This window comes from Cherax quadricarinatus, chromosome 83 (genome assembly GCF_038502225.1).
Source record: "Cherax quadricarinatus isolate ZL_2023a chromosome 83, ASM3850222v1, whole genome shotgun sequence".
NCBI lineage: Eukaryota > Metazoa > Arthropoda > Malacostraca > Decapoda > Parastacidae > Cherax > Cherax quadricarinatus.
In genome coordinates, this window is record NC_091374.1 from 18,358,021 (window position 1) to 18,385,335 (window position 27,315).

Consider the following 27,315-nt stretch of genomic DNA (forward strand, 5'->3'; position numbering starts at 1 on the left):
TCCTACCACCCCGTATATTTAATTAATATATTTAATTTAATTAATATTTAAAGACGAAATACATTAACAAAGCATTTACAAAGATACAATAGAAAGTAAAACAACATAGGTAACTCAGAGCTACATCTCGAATACTTCGTCCAGCTCCCCGGCGGTGGGCCGCGTGCCCAGAATGCTGCAGGCATTTCCTCTCTGGATCGCAACACTGAGTCTCTGAAAGAGGAAGTTGGTCGCCCTGTGGTCCTTGGTTTCTATGATGAACTTTTCACCCAGCTCTTTGAGGAACTTTAGAGCACACTTGCCCCATGCTCCAAGGGTCTCCGACCCTATTGGGATGAAGTTATAGCAAGGGGAAAGGTCTTAATATTTGTGGATCTTCTGGGTCTCCCTGTGGCTGGCAGCTCCACCCCCTTCCACTACGGAGTATGGCAAGTAGGTGTCTGCCAATGTGGCGGCACAGGTGTAGTTCCAGGCAATCTGCTTTCCATCCTTCCAAGGTAGCATAGTGGCTCCATCAGGACGCTTTTGACTTCCGTCAGACCTCTGCACTTGGGGTTCCCGTTGAGCTGGGCAACGGGCTGTGGCGAGGCTTCTCTTTATGATGTCATTGACCTCCTCATGCCTGGCATACTTCCCTTCTGCTGTGTGACACACGAGACCATGAAGTCCGAATTGATCAGCTGTCGCCCTGCCGCAAATACACCTATGTTCGGTGAGGATGGAGGCGGCTAAGCGAAGAGCAACACCAATCCGAATGGCCTGTGGGTCTAGTCGAGTGCCCAAGGAGGAAATGGGAACAGCTAACAGGAAATCTCCTGAGTGTGGTGCCTTCACTGCCAGGAGACGAGCTTTGTCCCTTCCTGAGGCGTTGGAGAGCATTGCGTTAGCAATTTTTTCCATGATCGGTTTGTCCCAGTGGGACTGTTTGTGTTCTTTGGGACGAGCTGGACTACTGGAGGAATCTGTAAGGGTGTCCCACCGAATTGCTGCTTCAGTAAACCTGGCGTCTTGAGCTCCTACCACGTCTCTCAAGTGTTTGGGAACAATCTTCTTGACTAATGCACTGGAAGCCAAACACGATGACAGAAAAGCAGGTAAAGCAACATGCGTTGCTTTGCGCACCCTTATACCTCCCAGTCACACTGGGAGGGTTGCCTGATCCCATTGCTGATCCTCTAGTGACAGGTTCAGTGCCTTAAAGGTTGACCTCAGGTGTGCGTCATATTCGTCCAGTGTTGGTTGTCAAAAGAGGGTGCACACCTCAGGAAGTAAGTGAGTCTTGGAATAGTAAGGCACTGCAACTTCTTGGGATCTTAATACTTGGGAATTCTTCGCTTGCCTAATTCTTGGGCACGACCTACTTCAACGTTGAACAAATGTTACACGACCTATGACTTCTGCACCTCTCCTGCCAACGGTTTATAAGCTCCTTCTCAGCACGTATGCCGTATTCTATTCAAGATTGATGGACTGACCACATCGACTCAAGGTTGAGGGACTGATTACCTCATTCTCCTCCTGTTCTTCAAGATTCTCCTTTGTATGGACTGATGAAGCCACTGTGTGGCGAAACGTTTCCTCAATAAAGATACCCAAGAGTTGCACATGTGTCTAATTTATCAACATGTCGGTTCTCTGAACCATTCATCTACAAACCTGTCAGACACTGCAACTTCTTGGGATCTTAATACTTGGGAATTCTTCGCTTGCCTAATTCTTGGGCACGACCTACTTCAACATTGAACAAATGTTACACGACCTATGACTTCTGCACCTCTCCTGCCAACGGTTTATAAGCTCCATCTCAGCACGTATGCCGTATTCTATTCAAGATTGATGGACTAACCACATCGACTCAAGGTTGAGGGACTGATTACCTCATTCTCCTCCTGTTCTTCAAGATTCTCCTTTGTATGGACTGATGAAGCCACTGTGTGGCGAAACGTTTCCTCAATAAAGATACCCAAGAGTTGCACATTAGAGGGTACTGTTGGATGGAGTGGTAGTAGAGACTTCTGGGAGGATTCTTCACACAGCATTGATTATTTCCTGGTTCGCCGTGATGATTTCACACTTGGAGGGATTGAGGATGAGTCCGAAGTCTTCTCCCTGTGTTTTCACCAGTTGTAGGTCCCCTACCAGGGACTCTTCAGTACCTGCCAGTGCCATCATCCAGGTACCAGATGTTGAGCTCGCTGCGAATGCTGGAAGTTAGTTCTCTTACTGCCAAGCAGAAGAGAAGTGGAGCTAGTGGGTCACCCTGCTGAACACCTTCTAATGAGAGAATTTCATGTTCTCCAAAGAAAAGAATTGAGGGTTTGCTGTAGCCAGCTGAAATGAAGGGAAAAAGACTGGGGAACCGATCCAGAACAGCTGGCAAGACAGCATCTCTCTTCACCATATTAAAGGCATTTCTAAAATCAAGTTTGACTACGGCCTTGTCTTCTGGTAGGTCCCTGATGTAGGCCCTTGCCGCACGAGCTGCAGCTTCGCTGCCTTGAGAGACCCCAAAGCCCAGTTGGTGTGGCTGGAGTAGACTGGCAGCTTCTAGGCGAATGTTTCTTACTACTGCTTTGGCAACGAGACGGTGAAGAGTGTTTCCAACCGCAATGGGTCTGATTTCCCCATCCTTCTTCAACGCACATAGTGAGGCTCCAAAAAAGAAAGGTTTAATTTCTTCTGGGATTCGCCCAGCCAGGCAGTTGTTGACGAAAGTTGTTAACTCGGTGAGAAGAATTGATGCAGATGCACCGAGTACTGGATTTACCATCTCTTTGAGGTGCTGACCCCTCAAGGAAGGTTCCTTGATGTTGGTGAGGGGCTCTTGATTTAGGGAATTGGATCTGTGCTCCAGTTCCCCGAATTAAGCCTGAATGCCTTCCACATCCCCCCCCCAGGCGCTGTATAATCCTCCAGGTTTAGCGCTTCCCCCTTGATAATAATAATAATAATAATAATTTGAGGTGCTGAGGTCGAATTCCAGTGTAACCTCCTGCAGATCTTGCTGGAAATGACATAATCGCCTTATAGATTTCCGTTTCTGGCAAAATTAATTGTTTAGTGATGGGGTCTTCCTCAGGGTTGTTGTTGATGGCTATGGTGTCCCTGGTTGGATGCTTGTCTCTTGGTGCTTGGGCTGTGATTAAATATATATATATATATATATATATATATATATATATATATATATATATATATATATATATATATATATATATATATATATATATATATATATATATATATATATATATATATATATATATATATATATATATATATATATATATATATATATATATATATATATATATATATATATATATATATATATATATATATATATAAGATGGGGTCCACCTCTGGTGTAAATTGTGGGACCCATAGCCTCGGAGAAGTGGATAAAAAGGCTTCATATATATATATATATATATATATATATATATATGATAGTTTCATTTATATACTTCTAAAAATATTTTTATTGCCCACTTTTAAATGAAAAAAAATGACAAATGCACATTAAATATTATTTTAGTAATAATTATTTCAGTATATAAGAGTTGTTGTGTTGAATGTGTAAGTTGTAGATAATAATTGATGTATATAAGATGTATTGTTGTGTTCCAACACTGGTGGAGGTGCCAGGTACAAGTGGATCTGATCCTCTTATTAAGTTAGTCTTAAGACCATCTAGCTTTGTCTTGCTACTACCTAGCACGACTCTCCTCAGACTCCTCCACACACTCTACTCTCCTCACAACACTAATATGAGGAGAAAACAGTGTAGCAGCAGAAGATGGCGTCTCCCACACCTGCTGTACTCGCCCTTCACTATACACACACTTGTATGCTATATAACTCAAATTAATACACACCATGTATACTATACAACTCACATTAATGCACACTATAAGTAAGTTTATTCAGGTATACACAAATACAGTTACATAGAATTATCATACATAGCAGCATATGTGTACAGACCTAGGATAACCCAAAAAGTCAGAGTGACTTATTTCCATTGTGGTCCTATTACCTTATTATTATAATATAAAGGTTATAATATTTTCTTATTATTCTATAATGAAGATAACATCCTGTTATCATACTAAAAAGACTATCTACAATACGAGGGTCATTAAGACTATCTACTACACGAGGGTCATTAAGACTATCTACTACACGAGGGTCATTAAGACTATCTACTACACGAGGGTCATTAAGACTACAATACGAGGGTCATTACTAGGAATAAGGTAAAATTTACACGTATGTTAGCTAAAAAATAGAAAATCATTCCCCTCCCTTTTTGTAGCTTCATTCATCAGACACCTTTTGTCACTCTTCTTGAACTGGTTCATGCTATGACTGGCTTTGACATGTGCGGGCAGTCTGTTCCATTCCTTTATTGCTGTACAATAAAAGGTGTTTGACGCCTGGCCACTGACTGTAGGTACTACAAGTTGTGTTCTCTCCCCCTAGTACTATGATTGCTCTGGTTCCCAACCTTGACAAAATTGACAGCAAGATATTCTGGACACTGTGAGCAATTTTATAAAATTTTTATAAACTATGTATACTATACAACTCACATTAATACGCTTATGTACACTATAAAACTCGCATTAATACACACCTTTAACACTCGTTATGCTTGATAATTTATAAACATTTAGATGTTTTAAAGTTTTTATATGTAAGTATGAGTGATGGTAATGGAGATGGGTTTTAAAACTGGAGGCGACACGGGTTTTAAAACTGGATGTGACACAGGTTTTAAAACTGGAGGCGACAGGGGTTTTAAAACTGGAGGTGACACGGGTTTTAAAACTGGAGGTGACACGGGTTTTAAAACTGGAGGTGACACGGGTTTTAAAACTGGAGGTGACACGGGTTTTAAAACTGGAGGTGACACAGGTTTTAAAACTGGAGGCGACACGGGTTTTAAAACTGGAGGTGACACAGGTTTTAAAACTGGAGGCGACAGGGGTTTTAAAACTGGAGGCGACAGGGGTTTTAAAACTGGAGGTGACACGGGTTTTAAAACTGGAGGTGACACGGGTTTTAAAACTGGAGGTGACACGGGTTTTAAAACTGGAGGTGACACAGGTTTTAAAACTGGAGGTGACACAGGTTTTAAAACTGGAGGTGACAGGTTTTAAAACTGGAGGTGACACTGGTTTTAAAACTGGAGGTGACACAGGTTTTAAGACTGGAGGTGACACGGGTTTTAAAACTAGAGGTGACACAGGTTTTAAAACTGGAGGTGACACGGGTTTTAAAACTGGGGGTGACACGGGTTTTAAAACTGGAAGTGACACGGGTTTTAAAACTGGAGGTGACACTGGTTTTAAAACTGGAAGTGACACAGGTTTTAAAACTGGAGGTGACACGGGTTTTAAGACTGGAGGTGACACAGGTTTTAAGACTGGAGGTGACATGGATTTTAAGACTGGAGGTGGCATGGGTTTTAAGACTGGAGGTGACACAGGTTTTAAGACTGGAGGTGACACAGGCTTTAAGACTGGAGGTGACATGGGTTTTAAAACTGGAGGTGACACAGGTTTTAAGACTGAAGGTTTTCAGAATATAAATACCAGAGGGTTAATAACCCAGGTGGTGTAATTAATTTTTGAGAGGGTCCTTATGACCTCTACTCCAGGATGCATTACGCTTGATAATTTATTAACATTTAGATTAGGTTGAATCCTTGGCAAGTCTGCTAACACCTGCTTCCTCTGTTCTAACACCTGCTTCCATTGTTTTCCTAACACCTGCTTCCTCTGTTATCCTAACACCTGCTTCCTCTGTTCTCCTAACACCTGCTTCCTCTGTTATCCTGACACCTGCTTTCTCTGTTCTAATACCTTCTTCCTCTGTTCTCCTAACACCTGCTTCCTCTGTTCTCCTAACACCTGCTTCCTCTGTTCTAATACTTTCTTCCTCTGTTCTCCTAACACCTGCTTCCTCTGTTCTCCCAACACCTGTTTCTTGTGTTCACCTGACAATTAACTAGTTATCTAAGAGTTATTAGACTACTATGGGCAGTATCCTGGGTAGAGGGCCGGAGGGTATCAGTGGAAACAAGGCTCATTGTTCACCTTGGGCTACCCTGGTTTTTAACTTTTTATTTAATGTTCATGTAAATAACTTGATTCATTTTAATCTTACTGCACCTCCTTTTATTGTAACTGATTTTCACACAAATGAATTACTTAGCTGTTTTAATTTTTAAGGCTCTAATCGTAACTGATTTCTACTGTGTCTTACAGCTAGGCTTTAAATAATAAAATATTACAAGGACCACAATGGAAACAAGTCCATTTGTCTCTCTTTTTTGGGGTTATCCTAGGTAATTTATGCATATTGGTACTAGGTATGATAATTGTACTTATGTGTGCTTGTACCTAAATAAACTTAGTAAGGTGTTTCATAGCTCAGTTGGTAGTGCTATCAGCTCACACATTGAGTATCTGTGGTTTGATCACTGGTGCAGGTGGAAACTGGGAGTGTAATGTTTCCTGTTGTTCCTGTTCACCTAGCAGCAAGTAGATATCTGGGTGTTAGCCAACTGGTGTAGGTTGCATCCTGGGAACAAAATTAACCTAAGTTTCTCAAAATGCTCTGCATAACAAGGGGATTTCTATATACAGTGGAACCTTGGTACTTGAAGTTAATTCATTCCAGAAGGCTGTTCGAGTGCTGATCCGTTTGAGTATCGAACAAATTCTTCCCATCCAATTTTCTTTTTGGTTAGCTGTTATCACTAATCTTCATATTATAAAAATATTATAAAAAAAAAAATGAGAGGAAACACGAAAGTTTACAGTGAAGTTCTGGCAGGTCGTGTTTATTGGTCCAGCGCTGAGCTTTCTTCGAGTACCAAGGTTCCACTGTAGTATGTCATTGATGCCAGCTGTGGTCTGTATAAATTGTTTCATGTACTTGTAGAAATAATTATTATTATTAAGGTAATTATCCAAATATAATCTACTCTTAGGTGAAAATAATAAGTAGGCATAAGACTTGTCCAAACATCTTGTCTCACCCAAGCCCAATGGTCTACCATTGAGTATTAAGGTATAGCAGAAAAACTTATGTTGCATGTGTCGGCATATGTTTGATGTATCATTGCATATATTTCCTTTTATTTATCCTTGGTTGCTGTATGATATATTACAGCCTTTTTTTGTGATTGATAAGAGGTTTTTCCTTAGAAAAATTGTATCCTAGCCTATCTTTTTGTATATTATATAAAAAAAAGACATAGTTCAAAATTGTAATGCAAGATGTGTTGTATGTTTCCAAATGATAATATTTTATTTATATACCAGCATTCAATGACTGTAATCCTAATTTGTGCATATCTGTAGTTTCAAAAATTATATAAAGTTGAACATTTAGTTGTTTAAGGAACCTAGAATATATGTACATATCAGTCATAATGTTTAATTTGTGGCATTACATCAATGTTATACAATAGCGACAAAATGAATTAGACATACATGTACTGTATAATACCTGGGTATCTTCATTTTGTAAAGGATGCTCAGGGTTTGCACATATCTAATTTGTCAACTTGTTTGTGATGCTGGTGAACTGCTTTTGCTACTTACAAGTAAGTTTGTTTAGGTACAGGTACACAAGTACAATTACCATACCTAGTAACATGTCTTAATTTTCCAAGATACCCCAAAAATGTCAGTGATTTCCATAGGTCTGATTTAGTGGACTAATAATGGGAAGTGTGTGTCTGATCATGCAGATTGTCCATTAAATTTGAGTGGTGAGATTGTTTTTCCATGCTTGAAACAGTGGACTTGGGGCTGTGGATTTGTTAGATCCAAAATTCATTAAATCAACATTTGCTTAAATAAGGTTTTACTATAGTTTAATTTTTCAGATTGTTGCCCCTCAAGGGAGGTTCCTTGATGCTGGTGAGGAGGTTTTGGTACAAGGAATTGGATCTTCTCTCCCCAGGTACTTATGACTTTGTGGGTTCAGTGCTTTACCCATAAATATTTATAATAATATTCAGACTGTCGTTTACAAAACTATTACACTACTGTACATGTGAGTAAATTGCCTTTAACATTGAAAATACATATTCCTGAGTCATTATAGCTACACTGTACAAAGGTGACATTTTATGACTTTACATAGGATATCTCTGTTCCCCATAAGGATTTTAATTAATTGTAAGACATGGATTTTAGCTGTGATTTTTTATATTTTACATGACTGCTGACAGAATGCAAATAAAATCTTTCATCATCTTGGTTTAATTTATTTTTGAAGTATTGTTTAACATTTCATTTGTAGTTTTCAGCATCATTCGAATAAAGACCACTTTTTTCATTTTTTGAATTACCTTAAACTTAGCCCAAATGAATCCAAATTGTGTGCAATGCCAGCATTACACCCATTACTGTCCAGTGGCTAGTTAGGTAGGGCCTCCCACACTGAGTGTCTGTGATTCAATCCCCTGCATGGATGGAAACGTTGTGCATGTGTGCCTACACCTGCTGGCCCTGGTTACCTAGTAGTAAGTAGGTTCCTGGGTGTTAGTAAGTAAATAAGTTTATTCAGGTATACACAAATACAGTTACATAATTATCATACATAGCAGCATATGTGTAGAGAACCTGGGATAACCCCAAAGAAGTTAGTTAGTCGACTGCTGTGGGATGTACCCTGGGGAGTGGTAGTATACATCAGATAAAGCTGGGCTTTGAAAAGAGCCACGGTAGGATAACAGTTCTTAACCTGTAAAATTATTGTGTGTAAAAAAAAATTCCTTGATGCTGGTAAAAGACTCCTGATCCAAGGAATTTGTGTATCCATTCTTTAGATCAAACCCAATTTTCTCCCATCATCAGGATGCTGTTGACCAATATAGGTTTAGTGCTTCCTTATGCATATAATATAATAATACCAGGGTGAGGGTGTGATTAATATGAGGGCCAGCAGGTCAGCAGCAGCCTGGTTGACCAGGCAAGCATCAGACAAGCCTGAAGCATAGCCAGACTGTGGGAGGGAAAGTTCAAAATCAGTCACAGGTATATTTTGGGTATTATAAAAATACATTAAAAAATTGTATTGATATCTATATTGAGTAGGGCTACAGATATCTAACATGAAAAAGGACTTGAAACATTTCATAAACTTACCTTCACAAACCTAAAAAACAGTATGAATGATGATAATTTTAATACCTAAAATCCTGCTATTGTATAATATTGTTGTCTGAATTAACAAAAATATCCAGTTATCTTTCAGCTGAAACTTAGCCAAACTATTTTGCCAATAGTATATCCCTCAGAATTCCACCAGTAATAGTTGACTTAACTCCTAGGTATATATTTACTGTTAGGTGAACAGTGGCAGCAGATTTTAGGACATTTTATTATATGTCTCCTTTTGCCCAGGATTGTGCCTGGGGGTCCTTTTAATTTTGAGATGATCATACCACCATCACAACAATGCAGGAACTTTGGATATTAGTTCTAAACTTTTATCATCTCATACAATATTATTTGGGAGTCCTGTCATTATGAGCATTTCAAATGCATTTTATTTTTCTGTATTAGGTGTGTTTTGTGAATTAACCCTTTGAGGGTCGACAGGCCCTCTCCGAGACTCGTTCTGTGGGTCGGCCAAATTTAAAAAAAAAAAAAATTCTCTTATGAAAAGATAGAGAATCTCCTGATCATAATGACACCAAAAGTTTGAAATTTGATGGAAAACTTACAGAATTATGCTTTCACGAAGTTAGCGGTCTCGGCGATGTTTACGCATTGGCGATTTTGCCCACTTTGAGTCCCATTTTCGGCCAATTCCACTGTACTAGTCGACAAAAAACAAGAATATTTCGCTAGAACTCCAATTTTTCAATCGAATGAATGCAAGAAACCACCCATTTATCAATTTCAACTATCCAATACAGTGGTCAGAATTTAGCAATTTCGCCAATTTCACACAAATTTCAAAAGATGCCAATTTCCAAATAGGGTCCAGAATAAACAAGAAAGACATTCCTGGCACTAAAATGACATTTCCTCTGTTCATTAGTCACGTCTCAAGGCCCCTCTTATATTCTTTTGCTTTCCACTTTGAATTTTTATTCTCACAAAAAATAGAAGATTTACTGTTATGCAGACTACTGCATTAGTGTAAAAAATTGTATAAATAATATTGGCACACTTGTGAAAGAATATTAGACTCACCAGTTGATGTGTATTGGACGCTTGGCATGATTTGTTTACTTTTGAAGTTTGGTAAAAATCGAACATTTCTGCTACTTTGAGCTCAATTTCAAGGTGCTTTTCATTGTAAAACCAGTCAAAATCATCTCAATTTCTGTAATATGTCTTCCATTCTATAAAATGAGACCAAGAAAACTAGAATACAACAATAAATACCATACGAAAATACAGTGCAAATTCGCTGTTTTATTCCAAAAAAACGGTCAAAGTTTTTTTTTCTCATACACTGTGTGCGGCATGATTTTTTTATACTGTGCACACTGACCACATAGACCCATTATTTCATATGTAGGCCTACCAGCTTTCTCCCACTAGATTTGAGGGCACTAGAATTTATGCGTACTAGTATGTCAAAAACCCTGGGTCGTAAGCCGTACTAGTACGGCTGAAACCCTCAAAGGGTTAACTATTATTTTTTTCAATGAACTGGCCATATCTCACCGAGGCAGGGTGACCTAAAAAGAAAAAGGACAGTTTCTCTTTTTAACCCTTTCAGGGTCAGGAGGCCATCTCCTAAACTTGTTCTCAGGGTCAAAAATTTTTCAAAAAAAAAAAATTATTTTTCCATATGAAATGATAGAGAATCTTTTCCTGATCATAATGACACCAATAGTATGAAATTTGATGGAAAACTTAGGGAATTATGCTCTCACGAAGTTTGCGGTCTTACCGATGTTTAAGCATTGGCGATTTTGCCCACTTTGAGCCCTATTTTCGGTCAATTCCTGTGTACTAGTCGACAAAAGTCATATTTATTTCGCTAGAACTCCATTTTTTTCTATCGAATGAGTACAAAAAACCACCCATTTACCAATTTCAACTATCCAATAAAGTCGTTAGAATTTGGCAATTTTGCCAATTTCACACAAATTTCAGAAGATGCTAATTTCCAAATAGGGTCCAGAATAAACAAGACAGACATTCCTGGCACTAAAGTAAAAATTTCTCTGTTCGTTAGTCACATCACCAGGCCCTTCTTATATTTTTTTTGCTTTCCACTTCGAATTTTTATTCTTACAAAAAATAGAAGATTTACTGTTATGCAGACTACTGCATTAGTGTAGAAATGGTATAAATAATATCAGCGCACTTGTGAAAGAATAATAGACTCACCAGTTGACGTGTATTGGACGCATAGCATGATTTGTTTACTTTTAAACTTTGGTAAAAATCGAACATTTCTGCTACTTTGAGCTCAATTTCAAGGTACTTTTCATTGTGAAATCAATCAAAATCATCACAATTTCTGTAATATGTCTTCCATTCTATAAAATGAGACCAGGAAAACTAGAATACAACCATAAATACCACACGAAAATACAGTGCAAAGTCGCTGTTTTAATCCAAAAACACGGTCGAAGTTTTTTTTTCTCATTATGCACTGTGTGCTGCAGGATTTTTTTTATACTGCGCACACTGACCACATAGACCCATTCTTTCATATGTAGGCCTACCAGCTTTCTCTCGCTAGATTTGAAGGACCTAGAATTTAGGTGTTCTAGTACGTCAATAACCCTGGTGCGTAAGCCGTACTAGTATGTCGAAAACCCTGAAAGGGTTAAATTTAGTAATGTATACTATAGGAGAAGAGGTTAATTAACTTTTATAATCATTAATCTCTTTTCTCGTAATTTGATTCAATAGAATATTTCATGCCAAAATTACATGAATTACAGTATGTAAATTTGTTTTAGTTTGTACAGGTATCATCTATACAGTGTTTGAATAATTACAAAATATACTTTATATCCACAATACATGCGTGCATACACACATGCATGCACATATGTACATACATAATAGGATGTGCAGGTATTACCATCTAGAGAAATGACTCTACTGATAAGTGCAGTACAATAATTGAGCCTTATAAAACTTTTGCAGTTAATACAAAATGGATGGTAGCCAATACTGCATATTGTGGAATAACTACCATGGTTCTCTGGTGAACACATTGAGTGGTTTACGGCGGGAAGGTGATCTGGTCGATGTCACAGTTGTTTGTGGTGATGGCAACAAAATTCGTGCACATCAGCTTGTTCTAGCAGCATGTTCGTCTTATTTTCGAGATTTCTTAAGGGTATGTATTTGCACTATTTTGTAAGGAAAATCAAATAAATTTTCTTTTAACACAGTAGCCATCTCTCACTAAGGTAGAATGACCCCTAAAAAATGAACCAAATTCATCATCATTCATAAAGCTGTCTTGCCAGAAGTACACAGACATTACAGATGCTCCAAACTTTACAGTGGTTTGACTTGCAATATTTTGACTTTACAATGGAGCGATAGTGATGCACATTCAGTAGTCAAGATTTTATTGCTTGGGAGACAGCTAGAATTGGAAATGGATGAAGATCTTCATCAGCTTGTTGGTACTGAGGCTGGTATTAAGTTAGTCACAGTAATTATTTGTTTATTTACTTATTCAGTGACAGTAGTTATTTACTTATCATATATTCATATTCAAGTTACGATATTTTCTACTTAAGATGGGCTCATCAGAACGTAGCCCCATTTGTAGGTCGAGGAGCATCTGTGTGTGTAATTCTGATGACACTCCAAATTGTAACATCTCCATCTCTCCCTCAGAGTACAAACACTGTATTTCTGGATTAAAGTTTGGCTAATCATTTTTGCTGAATCCCTTCAGGAAATCCCAAGCACCCCTCGCTTGCTCTCCAGCTGCATGTGAAGGCCTTAAAAACACTTCTATTTCCTCTGATCTAACATGCTCATGTAATCCTGCTGGATGCTCAGTCCAGCAGGAATAACCCTTTTCCTTTCCTTCCCTCCACCTCAGATTCATATATTTTCTTTGTCATCCTATTCTGTTCCACCCTGTTTTAAATGGTCAGACCCTCTTAAAAACCCCATCTCCACTTCCCTCTGAATTAGATTTTTCATAACTCCACAGTCTCTTCTAACCTCTATTCTCCTAATTCTCTGCATAATATTCACAACATGCATTGCTCTCAGACATGACATCTCCACTGACACTAGCCTCCTTCTTACTGCAACATTTAATAACCATGTCTCACACCCATACAAAAGTGTTGGTACCACTAACTGGTGCATTTTCCCTTATGACTCCATACATAAAGTTCTTTCATCCACATGCTTTAACACTTCTATCTATTCTTCCTTATGTATTTAATGGTTCATCTTCACTTTCATTGACCATTTTATTATTTTTATTAACACACTGGCCGATTCCCACCAAGGCAGGGTGGCCCGAAAAAACGAAAAAGAAAAATTTTCACCATCATTCACTCCATCACTGTCTTGCCAGAAGGGTGCTTTACACTACAGTTTTTAAACTGCAACATTAACACCCCTCCTTCAGAGTGCAGTCACTGTACTTCCCATCTCCAGGACTCAAGTCCGGCCTGCCGGTTTCCCTGAATCCCTTCATAAATGTTACTTTGCTCACACTCCAACAGCACGTCAAGTATTAAAAACCATTTGTCTCCATTCACTCCTATCAAACAAGCTCACGCATGCCTGCTGGAAGTCCAAGCCCCTCGAACACAAAACCTCCTTTACCCCCTCCCTCCAACCTTTCCTAGGCTGACCCCTACCCCGCCTTCCTTCCACTACAGACTGATACACTCTTGAAGTCATTCTGTTTCACTCCATTCTCTCTACATGTCCGAACCACCTCAACAACCCTTCCTCAGCCCTCTGGACAACAGTTTTGGTAATCCCGCACCTCCTCCCAACCTCCAAACTACGAATTCTCTGCATTATATTCACACCACACATTGCCCTCAGACATGACATCGCCACTGCCTCCAGCCTTCTCCTCGCTGCAACATTCATCACCCATGCTTCACACCCATATAAGAGCGTTGGTAACACTATACTCTCATACATTCCCCTCTTTGCCTCCAAGGACAAAGTTTTGTCTCCACAGACTCCTAACTGCACCTCTCACCCTTTTCCCCTCATCAATTCTATGATTCACCTCATCTTTCATAGACCCATCCGCTGACACATCCACTCCCAAATATCTGAATACATTCACCTCCTCCATACTCTCTCAGAATCTCCCAAGAGCACAGTGTCATCAGCAAAGAGCAACTGTGACAACTCCCACTTTATGTGTGATTCCTTATCTTTTAACTCCACACCTCTTGCCAAGACCCTCACATTTACTTCTCTTGCAACCCCATCTATAAATATATTAAACAACTATGGTGACATCACACATCCTTGTCTAAGGCCTACTTTTACTGGGAAATAATCTCCCTCTTTCCTACATACTCTAACTTGAGCCTCACTATCCTCGTAAAAACTCTTCACTGCTTTCAGTAACCTACCTCCTACACCATACACCTGCAACATCTGCCACATTGCCCCCCTATCCACCCTGTCATACACTTTTTCCAAATCCATAAATGCCACAAAAACCTCTTTAGCCTTATCTAAATACTGTTCACTTATATGTTTCACTGTAAACACCTGGTCCACACACCCCTACCTTTCCTAAAGCCTCCTTGTTCATCTGCTATCCTATTCTTTGTCTTACTCTTAATTCTTTCAATAATAACTCTACCATACACTTTACTAGGTATACTCAACAGACTTTTCTTTAAACGCACCAGCCGTATCCCACCGAGGTGGGGGGCCCAAAAAGAAAAACAGAAGTTTCTCGTTTTAAATTTGGTAATATATACAGGAGAAGGAGTTACTAGCCCCTTGCTCCCGGCATTTTAGTCGCCTCTTACAACACGCATAGCTAACGGAGGAAGAATTCTGTTCCACTTCCCCATGGAGGTAAGAGGAAATAAACAAGAACAAAAACTAGAAAGAAAATTGAAGAAAACCCAGAGGAGTGTGTATGTAAATGCTTGTACATGTATGTGTAATGTGACCTAAGTGTAAGTAGAAGTAGCAAGATGTACCTGAAATCTTGCATGTGTATGAGACAGAAAAAAAGACACCAGCAATCCTACCATCATGTAAAACAATTACAGGTTTCCGTTTTACACTCGCTTGGCAGGACGGTAGTACCTCCCTGGGTGGTTGCTGTCTACCAACGTACTACCTAGACTCAACAGACTTTTTTTTTTTTTTTTTTTTTTTTTTTTTTTTTTTTTTTTTTTTTTTTTTTTTTTTTTTTTTTTTTTTTTTCAACAAATCGGCCGTCTCCCACAGAGGCAGGGTGACCCAAAAAAGAAAGAAAATCCCCGAAAAGAAAATACTTTCATCATCATTCAACACTTTCACCACACTCGCACATTATCACTGTTTTTGCAGAGTTGCTCAGAATACAACAGTCTAGAAGCATACACATATAAAGATACACAACATATCCCTCCAAACTGCCAATATCCCAAACCCCTCCTTTAAAGTGCAGGCATTGTACTTCCCATTTCCAGGACTCAAGTCCGACTATATGAAAATAACCGGTTTCCCTGAATCCCTTCACTAAATATTACCCTGCTCACACTCCAACAGATCGTCAGGTCCCAAGTACCATTCGTCTCCATTCACTCCTATCTAACACGCTCACGCACGCTTGCTGGAAGTCCAAGCCCCTCGCCCACAAAACCTACTTTACCCCCTCTCTCCAACCCTTTCGAGGACGACCCCTACCCCGCCTTCCTTCCCCTATAGATTTATATGCTTTCCATGTCATTCTACTTTGATCCATTCTCTCTAAATGACCAAACCACCTCAACAACCCCTCTTCTGCCCTCTGACTAATACTTTTATTAACTCCACACCTTCTCCTAATTTCCACACTCCGAATTTTCTGCATAATATTTACACCACACATTGCCCTTAAACAGGACATCTCCACTGCCTCCAACCGTCTCCTCGCTGCTGCATTTACCACCCAAGCTTCACACCCATATGAAAGTGTTGGTACTACTATACTTTCATACATTCCCTTCTTTGCCTCCATAGATAACGTTTTTTGACTCCACATATACCTCAACGCACCACTCACCTTTTTTCCCTCATCAATTCTATGATTAACCTCATCCTTCATAAATTCATCCGCCGACACGTCAACTCCCAAGTATCTGAAAACATTCACTTCTTCCATACTCCTCCTCCCCAATTTGATATCCAATTTTTCTTTATCTAAATCATTTGACACCCTCATCACCTTACTCTTTTCTATGTTCACTTTCAGCTTTCTACCTTTACACACATTCCCAAACTCATCCACTAACCTTTGCAATTTTTCTTTAGAATCTCCCATAAGCACAGTATCATCAGCAAAAAGTAACTGTGTCAATTCCCATTTTGAATTTGATTCCCCAAAATTTAATCCCACCCCTCTCCCGAACACCCTAGCATTTACTTCCTTTACAACCCCATCTATAAATATATTAAACAACCATGGTGACATTACACATCCCTGTCTAATACCTACTTTTACCGGAAGTAGTCTCCCTCTCTTCTACACACCCTAACCTGAGCCTCACTATCCTCATAAAAACTCTTTACACCATTTAATAACTTACCACCTATTCCATATACTTGCAACATCTGCCACATTGCTCCTCTATCCACTCTATCATATGCCTTTTCTAAATCCATAAATGCAATAAAAACTTCCCTACCTTTATCTAAATACTGTTCACATATATGCTTCAATGTAAACACTTGATCTACACATCCCCTACCCACTCTGAAACCTCCTTGCTCATCCGCAATCCTACATTCTGTCTTACCTCCAATTCTTTCAATTATAACCCTACCGTACACTTTTCCTGGTATACTCAGTAAGCTTATTCCTCTATAATTTTTACAGTCTCTTTTGTCCCCTTTCCCTTTATATAAAGGGACTATACATGCTCTCTGCCAGTCCCTAGGTACCTTCCCTTCTTTCATACATTTATTAAACAAAAGTACCAACCACTCCAACACTATATCCCCCCCTGCTTTTAACCTTTCTGTCATGATCCCATTAGTTCCAGCTGCTTTACCCCCTTTCATTTTACGTAATGCCTCACGTACCTCCCCCACACTTACATTCTGCTCTTCTTCACTCCTAAAAGATGGTATACCTCCCTGACCAGTGCATGAAATTACTGCCTCTGTTTCTTCCTTAACATTTAAAAGTTCCTCAAAATATTCTCGCCATCTACCTAATACCTCCATCTCCCCATCTACTAACTCCCCTACTCTGTTTTTAACTGACAAATCCATATTTTCCCTTGGCTTTCTTAACTTGTTTAACTCACTCCAAATTTTTTTCTTATTTTCATTAAAATTTCTTGACAGTGCCTCTCCCACTCTATCATCTGCTCTCCTTTTGCACTCTCTCACCACTCTCTTTACCTTTCTTTTACTCTCCATATATTCTGCTCTTCTTATAACACTTCTGCTTTGTAAAAACCTCTCATAAGCTACCTTTTTCTCTTTTATCACACCCTTTACTTCATCATTCCACCAATCACTCCTCTTTCCTCCTGCACCCACCCTCCTATAACCACAAACTTCTGCCCCACATTCTAATACTGCATTTTTAAAACTATTCCAACCCTCTTCAACCCCCCCCCATTACTCATCTTTGCACTATCCCACCTTTTTGCCAATAGTCGCTTATATCTCACCCGAACTTCCTCCTCCCTTAGTTTATACACTTTCACCTCCCTCTTACTTGTTGTTGCCACCTTCCTCTTTTCCCATCTACCTCTTACTCTAACTGTAGCTACAACTAAATAATGATCCGATATATCAGTTGCCCCTCTATAAACATGTACATCCTGGAGCCTACCCATCAACCTTTTATCCACCAATACATAATCTAATAAACTACTTTCATTACGTGCTACATCATACCTTGTATATTTATTTATCCTCTTTTTCATAAAATATGTATTACTTATTACCAAATTTCTTTCTACACATAGCTCAATTAAAGGCTCCCCATTTACATTTACCCCTGGCACCCCAAATTTACCTACTACTCCTAAATAATGATCCGATATATCAGTTGCCCCTCTATAAACATGTACATCCTGGAGCCTACCCATCAACCTTTTATCCACCAATACATAATCTAATAAACTACTTTCATTACGTGCTACATCATACCTTGTATATTTATTTATCCTCTTTTTCATAAAATATGTATTACTTATTACCAAATTTCTTTCTACACATAGCTCAATTAAAGGCTCCCCATTTACATTTACCCCTGGCACCCCAAATTTACCTACTACTCCCTCCATAACATTTTTACCCACTTTAGCATTGAAATCCCCAACCACCATTACTCTCACACTTGATTCAAAACTCCCCACACATTCACTCAACATTTCCCAAAATCTCTCTCTCTCCTCTACACTTCTCTCTTCTCCAGGTGCATACACGCTTATTATAACCCACTTTTCACATCCAATCTTTATTTTACTCCACATAATCCTTGAATTAATACATTTATAGTCCCTCTTTTCCTGCCATAGCTTATCCTTCAACATTATTGCTACTCCTTCTTTAGCTCTAACTCTATTTGAAACCCCTGACCTAATCCCATTTATTCCTCTCCACTGAAACTCTCCCACCCCCTTCAGCTTTGTTTCACTTAAAGCCAGGACATCCAGCTTCTTCTCATTCATAACATCCACAATCATCTCTTTCTTATCATCTGCACAACATCCACGCACATTCAGACTTCCCACTTTGACAATTTTCTTCTTCTTATTCTTTTTAGTAATCTTTACAGGAAAAGGGGTTACTAGCCCATTGTTCCCGGCATTTTAGTTGTCTTTTACAACACGCATGGCTTACGGAGGAAAGATTCTTATTCCACTTCCCCATGGATATAAAAGGAAAATTAATAAGACCAAAAACTATTAAGATAAAATCAAAGAAAACTCAGATGAGTGTGTATAAATAAATGTGTATATGTATGTGTAGTGTGACCTAAGTGTAAGTAGAAGTAGCAAGACATGCCTGTAATCTTGCATATTTATGAGACAGACAAAAGACATCAGCAATCCTACCATCATGTAAAACAATCACAGGCTTTCGTTTTACACTCACTTGGCAGGACGGTAGTACCTCCCTGGGTCGTTGCTGTCTACCAACCTACTACCTACTTATCCCCCTATAATTTTTGCACTCTTTTGTCCCCTTTGCCTTTATACAAAGGAACTATGCATGCTCTATGCCAATCCCTAGGTACCTTACCCTCTTCCATACATTTATTAAATAATAGCACCAACCACTCGAAAACTATATCCCCACCTGCTTTTAACATTTCTATCTTTATCCCATCAATCCCAGCTGCCTTACCCCCTTTCATTTTACCTACTGCCTCACGAACTTTCCCCAAACTCACAACTGGCTCTTCCTCACTCCTACAAGATGTTATTCCTCCTTGCTCTATACATGAAATCACAGCTTCCCTATCTTCATCAACATTTAACAATTCCTCAAAATATTCCCACCATCTTCCCAATGCCTCTAACTCTCCATTTAATAACTCACCTCTCCTATTATTAACTGACAAATCCCTTTGTTTTCTAGGCTTCCTTAACTTGTTAATCTCACTCCAAAACTTTTTCTTATTTTCAACAAAATTTGTTGATAACATCTCACCCACTCTCTCATTTGCTCTCTTTTTACATTGCTTCACCACTCTCTTAACCTCTCTCTTTTTCTCCATATACTCTTCCTTCCTTGCATCACTTCTATTTTGTAAAAACCTCTCATACCCTACCTGCCTCCTCTTTTAGTTTATAAACCTTCACCTCTCTCTTCCCTGATGCTTCTATTCTCCTTGTATCCCATCTACCTTTTACTCTCAGTGTAGCTACAACTAAAAAGTGATCTGATATATCTGTGGCCCCCTGTATAAACATGTACATCCTGAAGTCTACTCAACAATCTTTTATCTACCAATACATAATCCAACAAACTACTGTCATTTCGCCCTACATCATATCTTGTATACTTATTTATCCTCTTTTTCTTAAAATATGTATTACCTATAACTAAACCCCTTTCTATACAAAGTTCAATCAAAGGGCTCCCATTATCATTTACACCTGGCACCCCTAACTTGCCTACCACACCCTCTCTAAAAGTTTCTCCTACTTTAGCATTCAGGTCTCCTACCACAATTACTCTCTCACTTGGTTCAAAGGTTCCTATACATTCACTTAACATCTCCCAAAATCTCTCTCTCTCTCCTCTACATTCCTCTCTTCTCCAGGTGCATACATGCTTATTATGACCCACTTTTTGCATCCAACCTTTACTTTAATCCACATAATCCTTGAATTTACACATTCATATTCTCTCTTCTCCTTCCATAACTGATCCTTCAACATTACTGCTACCCCTTCCTTAGCTCTAACTCTCTCAGATACTCCAGATTTAATCCTATTTATTTACCCCCACCGAAACTCCCCTACCCCCTTCAGCTTTGTTTCGCTTAGGGCCAGGACATCCAACTTCTTTTCATTCATAACATCAGCAATCGTCTGTTTCTTGTCATCCGCACTACATCCACGCACATTCATGCATCCCAGTTTTATAGTTTTTCTTCTTCTCTTTTTTAGCAAATGTCTGCAGGAGAAGGGGTTACTAGCCCATCGCTCACGGCATTTAAAAAGAAAACTAACGTTTTTCTTTTTAAATTTAGTAATTTATACATGAGAAGGGTTACTAGCCCCTTGCTCCCAGCATTTTAATCACCTCTTAGGACACACATGGCAGAATTACTTAATATAATTTAATGGAACTTAGTAAAGTGTGTAAATGAATTTTCTTTACTTCCAGGACAATCCTTCTAAACATCCCATTGTGTTGTTGCCTATGGAGATTCGTTATCCTGAACTGAAAGCCATGGTGGACTTCATGTACTCAGGCCAAGTATGGGTACACATATATTTAGTATTAACTTATATCACTATACACACCTAATGCAAAGTTTGCACAATTAAAGAGTAATACAATCACTAAAAGTTACGTAGTTAAAGCTGAAATAATTAATAATTCAAATACTTATAAATATACTAGTCATAGTTGTGGGACAGTGAGGGTATAATCTGCATGATATTTTATGTTATTCTCAGTATATTAGTCAAGGCTGTCTTGAAATGGCAGGGCCCCAACTTGTAACATCAGGTTAGGTTCTGGGATACTGCTCTAAAACAAAAATTGCTGTAAAGTGAAACATGGTCTTTTTTCACTTTCAGATGCACATAAATGCCTGATAGCATGTTTACACTATCATAGATTAAGTGAGCAGTAGAGCTAGGCCTAAAAAATGCATAAAAAGTACACGCATTTTTTTTTTTTCAATGACCCAGCAGTGTCCCACCAAGGCAGGGTGACATAAAATGAAAAATGAAAGTTTTCCTTTTAATTTTAGTAATGTATTCAGGAGAAGGGGTTACTAGCCCCTTGGTCCTGGCATTTTAGTTGCTTCTTATAACACGCATGGCTTAGGGAGGAAGAATTCTGTTCCACTTCCCCATGGAGATAAACGGAAATAAACAAGAACTAGTGAGAAAATAGAAGAAAACCCAGAGGGGTGTGTGTATATATATGCTTGTAAATGCATGTGTAGTGTGACCTAAGTAGAAGTAGCAAGATGTATCTGAAATATTGATTTTTTTTTTTTTTTATTTTTTTTTTTTTATATGTTGGCTGTTTCCCACCCAACACTTTTACCATCACTCATAATCACTGTCTTTGCAGAGGCACTCAGATATGACAGTTTAGATGTCCCTCCAAACTCCCAATATCCCAAACCCCTCCTTTAAAATGCAGGCATTGTACTTCCCATTTCCAGTACTCAAGTCCGGCTAACCGGTTTCCCTGAATCCTTTGACAAAATATTACCCTGCTCACACTCCAACAGCCTGTCAGGCCTAAAAAACTGTTTGTCTCCATTCACTCCTATCGAATACGCTCACGCACGCTTGCTGGAAGTTCAAGCCCCTCACCTGCAAAACCTCCTTTGTCCCCTCCCTCCAACCTTTTCGAAGACGACCCCTACCTTGCCTTCCTTCATTTACAGATTTATACGCTCTCCAAGTCATTCTATTTTGTTCCATTCTCTCTAATTGACCAAACCTTCTCAACATCCCCTCTTCAGCCCTCTGACTAATACTTTTAGTAGCTCCACACCTCCTAATTTCCACAGTATGAATTCTCTGCATAATATTTAAACCACACATTGCCGTTAGACACGACATCTCCACTGCCTGCAGCCTCCTCCTCACTACAGCATTTACAACCATTGCTTCTCACCCATATAAGACTGTTGGTACCACTATATTCTTGTACATTCCGTTTTTTACCTCCAGGGATAAAATTTTTTGTCTCCACAGATGCCTCAAAGCACCACTCACCTTTTTTCCTTCATCAGTTCTATGGTTAACCTCATCCAAATATCTGAAAACATTCACTTTTTCTGTACTCCCTCCCTCCAATGTGATATCCAATTTTTCTTTATCTAAATTGTTTGATACCCTCATCACCTTGCTTTTATCTATGTTCACTTTCAACTTTACACACCCTCCCAAACTCGTCTACTAACCTTTGCAACTTTTCTTTAGAATCCCCCAAAACACAGTATCATCAGCAAAAGTAACTGTTCAGCTCCCATTTTGTATTTGATTCCCCATAATTTAATCCCACCCCTCTCCCCAACACCCTACCATTTACTTCTTTACAACCCCATCTATAAATATGTTAAACAACCATGGTGACACTACACATCCCTGTCTTAGACCAACTTTTACTGGAAAGTAATCTCCCTCACTCCTACACACCCTAACCTGAGCTTCACTATCCTCATAAAAACTCTCTACAGCATTTAACGCTTTCAGGGTTGGTGCCGTACTAGTACAGCTTGCACGCCAGGGTCGTGCCGTACTAGTACGCATAAATTCTAGCCCCTTCAAATCTAGTGAGAGAAAGCTGGTAGGCCTACATATGGAAGAATGGGTCTATGTGGTCAGTGTGTGCAGTATAAAAAAATCCTGCAGCACACAGTGCATAATGAGAAAAAAAAAACTCCGATCGTGTTTTTGGTTTAAAACAGCGACTTTGCAGTGTATTTCCGTATGCTATTTATGGTGGTATTCTAATTTTCCTGGTCTCATTTTATAGAATGGAAGACATATTATGGAAATTGAGATGATTTTGATTGGTTTCGCAATGAAAAGTACCTTAAAATTGAGCTCAAAGTAGCAGAAATGTTTGATTTTTGCCAAAGTTCAAAGGTAAACAAATCATGCCACGCATCCAATACACGCCAACTGGCGAGTCTAATACTCTTTCATAAGTGTGCTGATGTTATTTATACCATTTCTACATGAATGCAGTAGTCTGCATAACATAAATCTTCTATTTTTTGTGAGAATAAAAATTCGAAGTGGAAAGCAAAAGAAATGTAACAGAGGCCTGGGGACATAAGTAATGAACAGAGGAAATGCTATTTTAGTGCCAGGAATGTCTGTCTTGTTTATTCTGGACCCTATTTGGAAATTGACATCTTTTGAAATTTGTATGAAATTGGTAAAATTGCCAATTTCTGACCACGTTATTGGTTAGTGGATATCTGTAAATAGGTGGTTTCTTGTACTCATTTGATAGACAAAATGGAGTTCTAGTGAAATAGGTATGATTTTTGTGAACTGGTACATTGGAATTGGCTGATAATATGGCTCAAAGTGGGCGAAATCGCCGATGCTTAAACATCGTCGAGACCGCTAACTTCATGAGAGCATAATTCCGTAAGTTTTCCATGAAATTTCATACTTTTGGTGTCATTATGATCGGGAAATGATTCTCTATCATTTCATAAGAAAAAGTAATAATTTTTTTCCTTTTTTTTTTTTTTTTTTTGAAAAATTTACGACCCTGAGAACAAGTTTAGGAGAGGGCCTGCTGACCCTGAAAGGGTTAATAACTTACTACCTATTCCATACACTTGCAACATTTGCCACATTGCTTCCCTATCCATTCTATCGTATGCCTTTTCTGAATCCATAAATGCAATGAAAATTTACCTACCTTTATCTGAATACTGTTCACATGTATATGCTTCAATGTAAACACTTGATCTACACATCCCCTACCCAGTCTAAAGCCTCCTTGTTCATCTGCAATCCTGCTCTCTGTCTTACCTCTAAAAAAAGACACCTGCATTCCTACCTTCATGTAAAACAATTACAGGTTTCTGTTTTACACTCACTTGGCAAGACGATAGTACCTCCCTGAGCAGTTGCTGTCTACCAGCCTACTACCTAGGACACACATTACTTACCTTAAAATATTTTTGCCTTTATAGTGACTGGTGAATATATTTATTGTAGGAAGCCTGAATAAATGAACACTGGGTATAATTGAAAACTGCTGTATTAACAAAATGCTGTAGAGTGAATCACTGTAAAGCGAGGCCCTCCTGTAGTTGCATCTTCAGTTTGTGAATTTATTTTATGTCCAGTTTGTGAATTAGTTATGGAAGAAAAAAAAATATTTCTTGCCTTGTAATATTTTCCTTGTTAATGTTATTCAGTATATCATTCTTGTCATAATGTGGAAGTATAGAGGAGACTGCATAATATTTCATACATCTTTTAAAAATTGTAATTTCCTGTAGGTTAATATTTCTTACCTCAAAAAGTTTCTATTATTAGCTGCTACAGTGGTAAGTGCAGATGACACGTACAGGCTACTTCCATGTATTATTCCACCTGGTTCTTGGCTTCATTCTTTTACTCCTTTCTTTATTGCTTTTTATATGTACTGCACACTTCTCACTTTCTTGCTCTGTAACAGTTCATTATTCATTCATTCAACATTGCCAAAATATCAGAAGTACATATATAATTTTTCTTCACGTTCTTTTCTCAATATGCTTTGCAGAAATTTATTTTGACAGTTTTTCCATTTCAGTTTGCTTTGTTTTTTCCTTAAAGTAAAAAATTATCTGTTTGCAAATACCCTAACCTAAGCTGCTGTATAATACTGTATTCATTCTTAGGTATGTGTAAACCAGGAGCGTCTTCAGGCATTTATACGTGGTGCTCGATATTTACGAATCAAAGGCCTTGAGGACAATGCTGATGATAGTGATATTGAGGCAAGTATTTTCTTTTTAAAGAATGTGACTCAGGACCCCTGAAGGTTAGGCTAGGTTACAATATTCCTCCTCATTTACCTGCTGGAAAACAAAAGAACATTGGCTATTCAGAAAATATTTCTGCTGTTTTGTCTTGTTGGACTAGAGATCAAAGGTATCAGAATGGCATGGAATGGTAAATTAATTTGTTTCACAGAATTGCAGTGTAAAAAAGGTATGAGAAAAAGCATAGTTTTGTAAATTAGAACTGATAGTATTCACACAACATTCACAAGAAGAAACTGGTGAAAGTACTCTTATTATATGACTGTGTAAAGGGACTGGTGCAAATACTGTATTAGTTAACTCTTTACACAGATTAGGTTTATAACTCTTGTTTCTAAGCCTAAAAGTAATGGAACAGCCTTGGTTCAGCTTCCTTTGTTGAAAGGCTGCTACTGCTAAGTACAAGGCTTGGAAAATGGATAAAAGGCATCCCACTATCTATAACTGGTACCTGCACAGGGAAACCTGTTGGCAAATGGAAGAAGTCCAGAAGTGGGCCATCTCTAGATGAGAGACTGATTCAAGAAGAAAACTGGAATCATAACCTTGATTCCATAACCTTGTCAGTCCTTGACCAAGGACTGACTGACATTAGTCCTCCTCTAAATTGGCAGGATGGAATCATATCTACTAACAGTCAGGAGAAAGCTGACCTCTTTGCTGAACAATTTGTTGCCAAGATGCAAGTTCCTAATCCAGCAAGGGAATCAACCTCCTTTGCTAGCTGTCAAAGATGTCGGAGGTGACAGTAAGACATGGTGAAGTGTATCTTAAATCCCTGGGGCCAAGAAAATGCTGTGGGTCGAGATAAGGTGAGCCCAAGATTGCTGAGTAGATGTGCAAACCAGCTAGCATCACTTCTAACACATCTATCGCAACATTAGCACAGTGTGAATGACCTTTACTGTAGAAAGAGGCAGATGTAATCCCTGTTCACAGAAAGGAGAGCAGAGCAGAACTCAACAACTACAGACCAGTGTTACTCCTGTCAGTCACTGGCAAGATTCTCAAAATAATAATCTCACAGCAGATGACAGCATTTTCCGACTTCCACTTTCTTTGCGACTGTCAGTGTGGCTCCAGAAAGGGTCACTGTTGTTGATTTGCTGTTAAAACCTCTCCACAGTGTGGCAGCAGTCACTGGATGAATCCAAGATCAGCAGTGTAGTAGCAATGGACATAGCTGGTGCTTTCAACAGAGTATGACATGAGGGACTCTTAGCAAAATTGCAAGAACTAGGTGTTGCTGGCTCTGCACTATGCCTCCTTAGTGATTACCTTCAAGATAGCTCTCTAAGAGTAGTTCTCAGTGGGACAGAGTCAACAAGACACTATATTGGTGCTAATGTTCCACAGGGGCCATTGTTATGGAATATCTACTTCAGTGATCATCTTCATTTCATCCCAGAATCACATGCATATGCAGATGACTGTACTCTGACATTTACTTAGCCATGGGAGGAAATGTCAACTACTCTAAGTTGCATCACTCACCAGCTTACAGCTATATCACCCTGTGGAAAACGATGGCAGGTCACATTTGCTTCTGAGAAAACACAAATGATGACGATTTCTAGGACCTGATTGTACTTCTAGAACAATGAAAAGAATGAATGTGAGAGTGTTGGAGCCTGGGGATGAGGTTGATATCCCTGTGGGTGAAATTTGATTCCAAACTGACTATGAAGAACCACATAACAAATCTCACAAACAAAATGGCCAGGAAGCTTGCAACACTTAGACGTATCTTGCATCTGCAAGACTTTGCACAAGGCACAAGTACACTCACACTTTGAGTATGCTCCACTTTCTTGGATTGCCTGCACCCCATCTCGCCTACGATTTCTTGACAGAATAAAGAACAGAGGAGGGCAACTCATCTCTTGTCTGGACCTGGCATGGATAAATCTGTTATTTCTGCAGAAC

General features: G+C 38.9%; 1 protein-coding gene across 9 annotated transcripts in view; it reads left to right on the forward strand.

Moving 5' to 3' along the window:
* Positions 1–1,143: 1,143 nt before the first annotated feature.
* LOC128702226 (protein tramtrack, beta isoform) overlaps positions 1,144–27,315 on the forward strand; it is a 96,634-nt gene continuing 70,462 nt past the window's right edge. For 5 of the 9 annotated variants that reach the window (XR_011394349.1, XR_011394350.1, XM_070102883.1 and 2 more), the window contains exons 1-5: positions 3,615–3,676; positions 7,907–7,983; positions 12,153–12,348; positions 21,024–21,116; positions 25,246–25,344. Coding sequence is in view for 7 of the 9 variants with exons in the window: in XM_070102883.1 (XP_069958984.1) it covers positions 12,163–12,348; positions 21,024–21,116; positions 25,246–25,344 (378 nt within the window). In the remaining 2 variants the exon portion in view is untranslated. Of the gene's footprint in view, positions 1,269–3,614; positions 3,677–3,698; positions 3,917–7,906; positions 7,984–12,152; positions 12,349–21,023; positions 21,117–25,245; positions 25,345–27,315 lie in introns of those variants that run through there. The other 4 variants (XM_070102886.1, XM_070102884.1, XM_070102885.1 and 1 more) reach the window with 4 other exon arrangements.